General features: G+C 45.9%; 1 protein-coding gene across 1 annotated transcript; it reads left to right on the top strand.

Annotated features, from left to right (window-relative positions):
• The first annotated feature begins 5,261 nt into the window (after positions 1–5,261).
• LOC138249069 (P2Y purinoceptor 3-like) lies at positions 5,262–6,601 on the top strand. The gene has a single exon (XM_069203119.1). The coding sequence runs from the start codon at positions 5,483–5,485 to the stop codon at positions 6,488–6,490; it is 1,008 nt and encodes a 335-aa protein (XP_069059220.1). The 5' UTR covers positions 5,262–5,482; the 3' UTR covers positions 6,491–6,601.
• Positions 6,602–12,999: the final 6,398 nt, after the last annotated feature.

Genomic DNA, 12,999 nt, shown 5'->3' with positions numbered 1-12,999 from the left:
CCTTTGAATTTTTATATAGCGCAAACTTGACCAGAAGGTATTGGAGTGCTTTACGCAAGCAACAGTTGCATTATACAAGGACACATTCATTTTTTGTAGGCACAGGGAGTTTAAGTGATTTGCGCAGAATCACAGGATGTTGAGCAGACCCGAGACTCGAACCTGGCCCCCCATCTCCATTCGGCGGCTCTGGCCGTAACTCCACATCATAGGTAAGTGGTAAGGTGCGTGCAGCCGTGCTTTAGGCTCTTCTCCTCTGACCCTAAAGATGGCTGCTGGTCTGCGGGGCTCTGTACATCTGCCTCCCTTCCTTCCAACCCCTGCCTGCCACAGTACCAGGGCTGCCCCTGGCCCTCTCTGCTGTGCTTGGTGACACCCACCAATGAGGAGACCTTGTATCTGATTATGTTCAAAGGGTAAGAGACACAGGTTGACTATTCATCACCAGCCGCTCCCCCACCCTGTGTCTTTCCAGAAAGCCCGGGTTAGAGGAATGTTTGAGTTCTGAACAAATCTTGGGCTTTGTTGCACTGGCGCCCAGAAGTACCATCAAGGGAGGAAAAAGGCGCCCTCCTCCTTTTTGTTGGACAGCGTCTGGGCTTCATGAGGGGATTGCACCACCACAGAGAGTTGCAAGAAATGTACACTAAATGCTGCATGTCTGCCCTTTCTAAATGTACTAAATAACAGATGTTGCTATTACCCAAATGATGGTACTCAATTTACCCACCTCTGAAGGATGGAAGGCGGACCTGCCTTGCTGAGATTCAAGCTCATGGCCTTCAGAATAGGGCATCTCTCGTTGGTGAACATTCAGCTCACTGAGACATCATCTTTATTCAAGCCAGCACCAGGTCTAAGACTCCTGATAGTCCCTACTACTGCTACAGTTTGCAGTGATTAATGCAAAATGATGCGGGCCCCCCTGCAGAATGTGATGAGGGTCCCCTGAGTCTCCCACATCCCACAGATGTACACTGGCCCTAGGCTGAATGGGAGCCACTGGAATGTTTGGGGGGACCTTGAAGGGTTAGGAGCCCCCTCGGCTGCAGGGGCTGAAGAAGCAAGTAATGCCCTAAGTGTCGGGAGGTCTGTGGTGTGCTGTAGATTGTTGAAGGCTGCACTCGAGGAGTTACCCGCCCGTCCGCTGTCACCTCTTTTGGAAAGTATATTACAACTAATACAGCAGGCATGAAGGTTTGCCCTCCCATGAGGCATGAAATAGCACTGTTCATGTGTGTTCCACTCATTTTTGTAACTAGCCTGGAGCAGAATTCAGTGCTTAATTTGTAAAAGCATATATCCCGGGGCCCAAAGTTTTCTCAGACACCTGCAGCCGGCGGTATTGAATGTCAGAGGGCCGAATACCAAAGCTGCAAAGTCTTGATTCCACCTTCATCTCACTCTTGCTGGTTTCTGCCTTCCTCCTTTGCCAGGGTTTTTTTTTTCATTTTTCTCTTCCCAGGGTGTGCCTTTTGTGTGTTTTACCCTCTTGCTCTGGATCAAAGCCTGATGAGGAAAAATAGGTGCGGGTTCCTAAAACTGAGTGCCCTTAAATTAAATACTGGTCAACTTACATCTATTAGGCCTGTGCACTTAATGAGTGGCATTTCCAGATCCCATAATATGTACCGACAATCTTACAAACATTTGGGCAAGGTGACCAGTGTTAAATATAATTTTTGCACCTCCACTGATGCAGTGTATTATCCAATGCCCCCCCACCCCCCTTCCAAACCATTACGCTTGTTTGGTAACAATAAGATATGAACAATGAAGTCACTTGAAAATAAAGCTAATTTTCTTGCTGTTTTCTTCTGAGTAAGTTCAGGAGCCCAATGTATAACAAATGATGCCTAATGGGACTGGTCTAACCTAAAATCCCTCTCTGCGTATCATTTGTTTCTTCTTTATGTGACCTTTAGCACACGACTTAAGGTGTTTATAAGCCAGCCCTAAAAATGTGACTTTAGTGAAGATCAAGTGGCTGACTTCCTCAAAAGTGCCACTCATTTCTGGTTCTCGTGGCTTCTCTAAAAGTGTTGTGCAGCTGATGAGGTGATGCTCAGTGCCTGGCTTCTTGGAGTGACTGCTACAGAGGGCACTTCTCATTCTGTACAGATGACGTGACTCTCATGCAGTATTCGCTGTGCTTTATTGGACACACTTCGTGCTTGATGTCGTTAATGTTGTTTACTCGCTTAACTAATGTTGTCGTGTAGATATAATTGTTTGAAAAAGATTATAATATATTGTTGTACAGTCATTTTACATCTCCGTTAAATAAATATGAAGGTTCATGCACTGTGCCTGAGTTTGCTTTCCCTGGGGTGGATGATGGGGGCGGGATGAGTAGTTGGGGCGGGTACCCTAGGACCAATCCCAGGGCCAGTGATATTACTTCTCATATATAAGACCCAACACATGACAAGAAGCTGTGGTCTGCTGAGCTCCAATAATAGATTCTGGATTGACCCTCTGCTGTCTACAGATGCCTTTCAATGGGACGCTCTGGATGGGACACTCTACCTGCTATAGTTTATTCAAATGCCAGACTCTGGTTAGATCATACGCATGTTGAGATAGCTACTATTGATTGTAAATGGGCATAGACCTCTACCAATACCAGACTTTAGTTATGACCGTGCAATCATTAGATGCCTACAAATGGCAGACTTTGGGTTGGATGCTTTTCTATCTGTTGATTTCTACCAGATATTGGGTTAGACCATACACGTGTCTAGATACCTACTCGTACCATGCTCTTCCACCTATGGACGCCTATCAGTGCCAAACTCTGGGTTTGAGTGTACACATTTATAGATCTCTGTCAATGCCAGACTCTAGGTTTCACAGTCCCCCATCAGTAGATGGCTAGAGATGCCAGCCTCTGAGTTGGACCTGACACCCTATAAAGATGCTTACCAAAGCCAGATTCTGGTTTGGACTCTTCATCTACAGATGCATTCCAATGGCAGGCTCTGGACTGGACACTTTTCCGTTTATCAAGTAGGCTTCTACCAGTGCCAGACTGGGCTGGATTGTACACTGATCCAGATGCTTTCCAGTGATAGACCAGAGGTTTGACACTTCAGTATTGATGCATGCGCACCAGTGCCAGGCTGGGCTGGATTGTACACTGATCCAGATGCTTTCCAGTGATAGACCAGAGGTTTGACACTCCAGTATTGATGCATGCCTACCAGTGATAGACTCTGGGCTGGACTGTACATACTTTGCAGATTTTAACCAATACCAGAATCTGGGTTGGATCATAGACCTAGAACGGATGCCTACCCTAGACTCTGGTTAGACATTTCTACCTCTACCTGACTTTGGTTGGCCTTTCCGTTATACCCTTTACTCCTGGCGCGGAGGACCCTGTTCTTTAGATCCCCATAAAGGCTGTTTTCAGGTTACAAAAATCAGACTAGAAACCAAGTTTCAAGGTTTCACGATCTGCAGTTCTGTTCTTTTCATTAGACATTCATTGAAATAAACCATGCTTTGTGAGTATTGGTAGCCACTTCCCCATCATCAGCTGACAAAATGTTATTGAGCCTGGTCTACCAGCTCTTATTTTTTTCTCCATCAGCATAGCACACTTGAGAAAATATTAAAACCGCAGCCTTTTTTAAAAAAATGCAAATGGCACATTAAAATCATAAAGCCACACACAGGTAAAAAACAGAAATTTTATCTTAACAGTGATATAAACTCCTAATTTCTTTTTTGGCCTACCTACATCTTCTACCTCCTTGTAATACATATTGTGTGTATATATGGTCATTTTTTAAATATGGCATGTAGCCAAGAGGCAGCTCGGGTGAAGTGTATTACCCAACACATAAATCATGTCCTTGGAGGTATACAGATTTTGTGAGCAGCGACTAGTCTCTAAGCTTCCTTTCTTTGAGGAAAGACCGGCCCTAAGAGCATTTTATGAGCCCTTACTTATAAGAACGCAACAGGGTATTAGCTGAATTAGCAGCTAATTAATTCAAGATTAAGTCTTGGTGGCAGAATCTGTCTTTTTTTTAAAACATTTAGCAATTCTGTAGCTTTACTAATGGTATTTCTTGGAACAGTGTGCACCATCTCAAACAAATGGAAGGCATTAAGTAAGATGTAAACCTGATTTTCTCTCAGTATTTTTTTCTCCATTAGGACAGAAATGTATTCATTCACCAGGCACATTGTTGAGATTTCGGTATGACCCCCAATTCTTCATATTTGCAATGTTACAGCAACTTCTGAAAACAATTCAATATTGTTCACTGGCGTCCTGCCAGTGTGCAGAGCCTTTAAGTTGACACCTTGTCCAGCCTCTGCATTTTAGAAGAAGGTCATAGGTGGCGTGGTGCCCGAGGCATGGGCAAACAATGCCTAGTGGGAATCTTGCCATGTGCAGAGTCTGAATGCAAGGATGTACACACTAACTTCTTGCTCCTAATGAGACACTGTAAATCAGAAATGGAAGGAGGAAGCCCTTTGGCTTCTGGTTTGGAAGGGGCCATGAAAATGCTATGGTCATTAATTTGGAAACCATTACATAATTAGCCACTCCAAACATCATTGTCAAGTGCTTCACCGACAGTACAATGGTCATGCACAGGTGAATATGATAGGTTCTTCCCATAGGATGTTCTATGCACCATTAGACCCTCAAATCACTTCTGTTCTTTGGATTGTAAATGTTTTCAGTCTTCATATACCTGTTTATAAGAAAAGGGCATATCATTTCTATAACATGAAGGAGCTGTTAATGTTTTTACAAAATTATTGGTAATTGTTACTTTTTGTCTATTGTAAATCTTTGTTGGTACAATGATGAAAACCGTCTGGATTGCTTGGCAAAATTCCCTCTAAAAGAGAAAACAAGCAATCCCAGAAGTGTTTCATTCTTAGAGGCCCTCATAAGTGATCTGCAAGGCACAGTGATATCAGGACCCAGGAATAGGGATGTGCCCCCCCCAAAAAAAAACTACGGAGACTTGTCTAGCAAAATAGAGATAAAACCTCGAGCTGTGTCTGGGGTTGATCTTGTGCTTATTCAGAGAGGACATAGCCTTAACAATGCCGGATAAACAGATTCTTTGGGGTGTATTCAAGACTGATTTGCATGTGATTGGTCCCTTTCTATACTGAGAAACATAATATAAACAAATGAAATGATACATAGTCGCAACTACCTTGGAATACAAAAATGATTTACAGTGATCCATCTGTTAACAGAAGCATTGGCGCGCACTAGTCCATAAACTGCCTTCGATTTTACGTCAAAGTACAGATGTACTGTAGCCGTCTACCGTAGAGTCATACATAAGGCAGCTGGGTACAAGACTTGTGTATCCTTGTGTATGCTTCGCCTGAAGAAGAGCCATATTTTGTACACAGCTGACATTTTGTCTCTTTTTTTGCTCGCAGGCTCTGACACAGCAATGAGGTTGATAGACCCCTGACAACAAGCCTGCAATAAACTATGGAGAACGTGACCATTTCTGCTGTATCCAAGAACTGCACCTTCAATGAAGATTTCAAGAAGATCCTGCTACCTGTTGTCTACTCTGTTGTTTTTGTCGTCGGCCTCTCCTTGAACTTGACTGTTATTCTTCAGATCTGGCTCTCTCGGAAGGTGCTGACCCGTACCAAGATATATATGCTGAACCTGGCCACCGCGGACCTCCTCTATGTATGCTCCCTTCCCCTGCTCATCTACAACTACTCCAACCATGACTATTGGCCCTTCGGGGACTTCACCTGCAGGTTCGTCCGTTTCCAGTTCTACAGTAACTTGCACGGTAGCATCATGTTCCTTACCTGCATGAGCTTCCAGCGTTACCTGGGCATCTGTCACCCTTTGTCGTCGTGGCACAAGAAGCGGGGCAAGAAGTTCACATGGATTGTATGTGTGGTGGTGTGGTTCATTGTGGTAGCCCAGTGTTTACCCACTTTTGTCTATGCCTCTACTGGTACCCAGAGGAACAGGACAGTATGTTACGACTTGAGCCCACCGGACCGCTCTGCTAGGTACTTCCCATATGGAATCACATTGACTATTACGGGGTTCCTCATCCCGTTCATGGTCATTCTGGTGTGCTACTGCAGCATGACCAAGATTCTATGCCAGAAGGACGAAATGATCGGGCCGGCTGTACGCAAGAAGAAGGACAAGGCCATCCGCATGATCATCATTGTGGTGATCGTGTTTGCCATCAGCTTCTTCCCATTCCACCTCACCAAGACGATCTATCTGATTGTGCGCTCACTGGAGGGTGTGCCGTGCTTGGTCCTGCAGACATTTGCCATTGTGTACAAGTGCACCAGGCCCTTTGCCAGTATGAACAGCGTCTTGGATCCAATACTTTTTTATTTCACGCAGCAGAAGTTCAGGCAGAGCACCAAGAACATCCTGGAGTGCGTCAGCACCAAATTTGAACGTGAACACTGTGTCCAGAAAACAGTGACCGGAAGAGTGCATGGGACATGAGGGCCTCTCTGTGACATTGTACTATCGGCCCAGCTGGAAGGGCTGGAGAGAGAGTGGCATCATTAAAATGCCACTTGTGCATTGTGGTTTTAAAATGAGTAGGCTCATTGTTGTGGCTCAAGCATAGCTCAAGCCGTGACGCAATTATTTCCCTATTATGCACATACCAGAGGACATTGACACAAAGGAAGAATGCCACTAGGGGACCTTTAATGGCTGTTGGGAACCTTTCCAGAAAGGCATGGTTTTATGATGGCTCAAAGTTTCTAAATCTGAAGGACTATGAATGGGAATATATTTGTTGGCTCCTGGTGTTTCTGCACACCTTGCATGGTAGGGTGGTTGTGTGTGTTGGTGTGTTATCATCCTCATAAGTGGGCATGCCGGTCAACTTCTTAAGGGACAGATGTGTGGCCGTACTGACATTATTTTTTTATCGGAAGAGATGTTCTACTATGATGGACTCTGTGGTTCACCAATTCCTTTGTAGTGTCTTGGCTAATAACTCAGATCCTGTTTTGTAGACCATTTCAGAACAAAGTGAAGGAGCTTGATGCACTCATCAATTGAGGGGAAATCACTTGGTCCTACAATTCATACTGTGAAAAGATATCAAAAGACACATACGTCTATTGGGTGTTCTCTGCTCTTGGAAAGTTTATTAAGGATAGCACATTCACCACCACCTATCAGTCTAGCACATCACTCCCTGGTGCCGTCATTCATTCATGTTATGACACTTTATATATAGATGTGAAGATTGTTTGCTCAACAAAGTCGCCTTGTGCCTCTAATCTGTTGTGCTAATGATGTGTGATGGATTCTGCAGAAAACACTTGTTCGATCTGTCTCCCAGTGGTTTCTGTTACACTATTTTGGGCTTTCCCAGTGAAGAATGGCATGTGTTTGAGGAAAGTATGAGTTGGCATTAACCCTCACAGTATTAACACGCAGTGTGAAGGAGATCCTTTTTAATGTGTGTGCAAAGCTATATTAGAAAACTGAACAGACACATTCCTGTTGGAATCCACCTACTAATGTGGGTCTGTACCGGAGGGCCACCTGTTACAACCTCGCGCTATCATCGTCAAACCAGTTAGACCAAAACTGTGCACCAGGTCCTAAAAACAGCACATGCATTATGGCTTATGCGCTCAACATAGCCAAAATCTTTGGACAAATGTGGTAGTCGTTCATATAACTCTATGTTCATTGGGTATGAGTTGTACACGTTGCCAGTTTCATTGGTGATATAACAGTATACGTTATTGTACCTTCCGCCGTACTCAGGTGTTCTTCATGATAGATTAATAACCTGTAGGTTTTGTGATTGTCCATGTAAATCATTTTTAATCAGGCAACAAAGTGACTTGCACCTGCACTTTTGTCCAATTCTGTTGCCTTTTCTGTACTGTCTGAGCCTGATTGACTAACACATGTTCTCTGTTACAGCGTGTCATTGCTGTATTATTCTGTTACCACATTATAGAGGTCATATTCCACTGAGCCAGCTGCACCTAGCTAACCATGTACACATGAAAGCAACACTGAGGGATAGAGTATGCCTTCTTCTCCTGAAGCACAACAGCTGCCCCCATCGAGTGTGCATCACCTTGTGGGTCTGCAACACCTAGGTAACATTGTAGCAGTAGAGTTGTAGGGCTCTGGGATGTGGGATGGGGTCGCTCTGAAGATTGTGAAAGGGGACATAAATGAGCTCTAGAATTCTTTTCTACACATTATGTACCCCAGTGCCCCCACTCACTTAAAAATCAGGCAAATTGTATTCCCTAGTACGTATTTTGGAATATCTTGAGAATTCATCAGTCTTGCAGGGCCCATGTGTTTCTTACTGGTAAACCTAGCTTAAAGATGTTTAAAGCATTATTCAGACCAGGAATGTGCATTGCAGGCCCATGAGCCCTGAATCCATGCCAGATTGTAAGGATAGTCTGTAGGATAAATGTAGTTAGCCATTGGTTGTCCATAAAATATGCCATAAGTGGGGTCATGATGGACAGTGATGGATACACCTCTAAGTAGACCAAGGGCCTCATTACGAGGAGGGCGGTTGGACCGCTGCACTCCACGCGGTTTGACCGCCACATTAGGACCCTGGCAGTCGGACTGCCAGGGGACCACCGTCCCTGCCAGGGACATGGTTCCAGATGGGATTATGGTGGTCGTAGATGTGCTTAGCCACAGCGGTGCTGAGTTCAGTGCCACCGTGCTGATCATGAGTCCAGTTTCCACCAGCCTTTTCATGGCGTGGACCACACCATGAAAAGGCTGACGAAAACCCAGCGCTGGGGGCTCAGGGAGGCCACTACACTGCTCACGACATGGTTGTGGGCAATGCAGCGCCCCCCCCGCCCAGCACCCTCGGAATGCGCACTGTCTGCTATGGCAGGCAATGCGCATTCCGAGGGTGCTCGGGCCCCCTTTGTGTGACAGTATCGGCTTTGGCTCCATGAGGAGCCGAGGCCAATGCCGCTGCACGATTTCCACTGGGCTGACCAGCGGAAACTTCTGATTTCAGAGGTTCTTGCCGGTCAGCCCAGTGGAAACCTTGAAACATGGTTCCCAATGGGCTGACGGTGGTTGGAGTTGTGCTCAGCCACGGCAGCTATGAGCTCATAGTATCTCCATAGTGCCTTCTTAGCCTTCATGAACACGTTTGTGAATACAATGCCAACATAAGATAGCATCAGTCTAAAGTTGAACCCTCCAGTCGCCATTTTGCCACAAGATGGGTAATAACATGGGCATGGTGTTGAGCCATTGTTCCTTGTAACTAGGGGATGCTGTTTACCTACACGAGAAGAAGATTCCCCTATTTTAAACCCATAAATATTTAAAATAATGTCTAGCATATTATGTGAAGAATCTGCGACTGACACGTCTTTTCCTTGCCCTTGAAAGAGCAGCTTGAAAATCTCCCTCCCACCTGCCAAGTCTGGAGTATTTGGTAATGTGTATCACTGAGGAGAAAAGAGGGGAAATAATGATTGGCAACCTTCCATGCAGGTCTACAATATATTTGGAGCATTTGGCACCCAAACAAACACAGCGTACAACCCTCTCCGAGCACCCTAGAACACCTTTCATCACCTGCTGGTCCCCAAAGGCGCATGTCCTGTTTAGTCAATGTACTGAGACCCGTCAATTTCCACAATTTGCACAAGCGTCCTGCAACGACTGTACGGCACTTGAAGGTTGGGCTTGCTTCTTTTCTCTTGCTCAAATGATCCACTCCGTTAGTACAGCATCCAGTAAAGTTCAGGTTTCTCCTCATAATGCCCTCTAAAAAACATAAAATACCTTCTCCGGGACCCAGTGAAATTTTGGCTTCGAGCATCAAATTGAAGAAAGCCAATGGGAGAGCCACACTTCCCCGTGTCTCACAAAACTGCAAAAGCTACAACACCGATCACAAGGTTTAAAGCGCCATACAAAATAAAATGTAGTTGGGAAGAAGGAAAGCGGCTTGTTTACGTCAGCTCCAGACAGGGGGGGTGTCTCTTCAAGAGCTTGTGACTTCTGGGGAGTCTCTTTCCAATAGTCTCTAACTTGTCCTGCACGGATTCCAGACCATCCTGGTGAAACACTCATGCTCACTGCAGAGAGGCTGTTCAGAAAGTTTCAGGAGTTCTCCTGATCCAAGTCACTCACACTGCTGATTTGAGAGCCAAACCTCCACCTCTGCTATTATAGCTGCCAAGTTTCCCTGGTCTGTGCGTGATGTGCTGCTCCAATCCAGGTTTTCTGGGACTTGTAGTCCTCTTTTATATTGGCATAAAAAAAACTACAAGCCCCAAAATTCAAAGGAAAAACCTGGACTGGGGCAGCACATCACGAATGAACCTGGAACACGTGGTAGGGCTACTCCTTGTCAGCCCATTTACCTTGGTTTTTAAGTGTGAGTTTAAACAGGCCCCTTTTCCAAGAATGGAGCAGCTGAGGACCAATTTCTCTGGTACTCCACTCACCAGAGGGCGGCGGATCCTCACGTATCTCTCTGCAGACTGGTCAAAGCCTTCCTTGGTGCCCAGTGTTACATCCTAGACAGGGTTCAGGTCAGGCTTTTCTTCCTGGAGACCCTGCTGCACCCTTAGAAAGACTATCCCTGCATCTGCAGACACTGGGACGTTATTCTAGTGAGTGGCATCTCTCTCCCAAACACCTAAACAGCTTGACATATAGTTACAGTCATCTCTTTTTGGCTTGCTTGACATACTTTAGCAACAATGTTTATCTTTCTCCTGCTTCATGGTGCTCATTTCCATCTTCACACAATCCAGGTTCCATGAATATTCTATTTATTAAGCACAGATCATCCATTCTGGTCAGCACTGGGGGCTCCAGGATGTAGCTGGCAGTAGCCACTGCATTACTCTAACCTGTGCATCATCCCTTCAAAGTGCCCCAATGCAATCCAATCATCTTGCTCATTCAGATAACACAAACATCCTTTTCTGTCTGTTAAAACAGTGACAACCCCCGGCTGTGGGCATGCTAGTCCTGACATGGCTAGGGAATACTTTTCACTCTGGCCCCTGTTCGACCTTGCCTGGCTTGTCCTACCACCCGACTAGTGAAGCCCTGTGATTTTTCTGAAGTTGACAGGACAGCCCTCTCATCTGCCGGCCAGGAAGTTAACCCAAAATGTCCCCTACCCAATCATATTAGGGGAAGGCTGATGGCAGCTAATTGTAGATCAAAGACACATGCCTTTTAAAGAAACTCCTTGAAAAATGTGCCACTCCCCTCCCCCCCCAAAGATTGGGGGGAGAGAGAGAGAGATAGAGACTCTCACAAACTATAAGAATCAGCTTCTACTGTTGAAACTTGTTTACTTTATTGCTCAGAACAACTTACCCTAGTATGCAAGTGGCATAGGGTTAGAACCCGAAATGCACACTTCATTGAAGTCAATGGCTGGTTCTTGGAAAGATAGACGTGTGTGTTAGTGTGTTGCGTTACTCACTTGGAAACTCTGCAGTGTGAAAGTTGTCCTATCGAAAACACAGGGCGTGTCAGCACAAACCTGCAGGGCCCCTTGAAGTTTTATGTAGCGCAAACTTGACCAGAAGGTATTGGAGCGCTTTAGCACCAGTTACGTTACACAAGGACACATTCATTTTTTGTAGGCACAGGGAGTTTAAGTGATTTGCGCAGAATCACAGGATGTTGAGCAGACCCGAGACTCGAACCTGGCCTCCCATCTCCTTTCGGCAGCTCTGGCCGTAACTCCACATCCTAGGTAAGGGGTAAGGTGCGTCCAGCTGTGCTTTAGGCTCTTCTCCTCTGGCCCTAAAAATGGCTGCTGGTCTGGGGGGCTCTGTACATCTGCTTCCCTTCCTTCCAACCCCTGCCTGCCACAGTACCAGGGCTGTCCCTCGCCCTCTCTGCTGTGCTTGGTGACACCCACCAACGAGGAGACCTTGCATCTGATTATGTTCAAAGGGTAAGAGACACAGGTTGACTATTCATCACCAGACCCTCCCCCTCCCACCCTGTGTCTTTCCAGAAAGCCCGGGTTAGAGGAATATTTGAGTTTTGAACAAATCTTGGGCTTTGTTGCACTGGCGCCCAGAAGTACCATCAAAGGAGGAAAAAGGCGCCCTCCTCCTTTTGTTGGACAGCGTCCGTGCTTCATCAGGGGACTTCACCACCACAGAGAGTTGCAAGGAATGTACACTGAATGCTGCATGTCTGCCCTTTCTAAATGTACTAAATAACAGATGTTACTATTACCCAAATGATGGTACTCAATTTACCCACCTCTGAAGGATGGAAGGCGGACCTGCCTTGCTGAGATTCAAGCTCATGGCCTTCACAATAGGGCATCTCTCGTTGGTGAACATTCAGCTCACTGAGACATAATTTTTATTCAAGCCAGACCCTGGTCTAAGACTCCTGAAAGTCCCTACCGTTGTGGCCCCCTCTACTGATATAGTTTGCAGTGATTAATGCAAAATGATGCGGCCCCCCTGCAGAATGTGATGAGGGGCCCCTGAGTCTCCCATATCCCACAGATGTACACTGGCCTTGGGCTGAATGAGAGCCTCTGGAATGTTTGGGGGGACCTTGAAGGGCTGGGAGCCCCCCTGGGCTGCAGGGGCTGAAGAAGCAAGTAATGCCCTAAGTGTCGGGAGGTCTGTGGTGTGTTGTAGATTGTTGAAGGCTGCACTCGAGGAGTTACCCGCCCGTCCGCTGTTACCTCTTTTGGAAAGTATATTACAATTCATACAGCAGGCATGAAGGTTTGCCCTCCCAGGAGGCATGAAATAGCACTGTTCATATGTGTTCCACTCATTTTTGTAACTAGCCTGGAGCAGAATTCAGTGCTTAATTTGTAAAAGCATATGTCCCGGGGCCCAAAGTTTTCTCAGACACCTGCAGCCGGCGGTATTGAATGTCAGAGGGCCGAATACCAAAGCTGCAAAGTCTCCACCTTCATTTCACTCTTGCTGGTTCCTGCCTTCTTCCTTTGTCAGGGTTTTCCA

The sequence above is a fragment of the Pleurodeles waltl genome, chromosome 8 (genome assembly GCF_031143425.1).
Source record: "Pleurodeles waltl isolate 20211129_DDA chromosome 8, aPleWal1.hap1.20221129, whole genome shotgun sequence".
In the NCBI taxonomy this organism is placed as follows: Eukaryota; Metazoa; Chordata; class Amphibia; order Caudata; family Salamandridae; genus Pleurodeles; species Pleurodeles waltl.
Note: the sequence above shows the minus strand (reverse complement) of the source record. Positions and strands in the feature narration are given on the sequence as shown.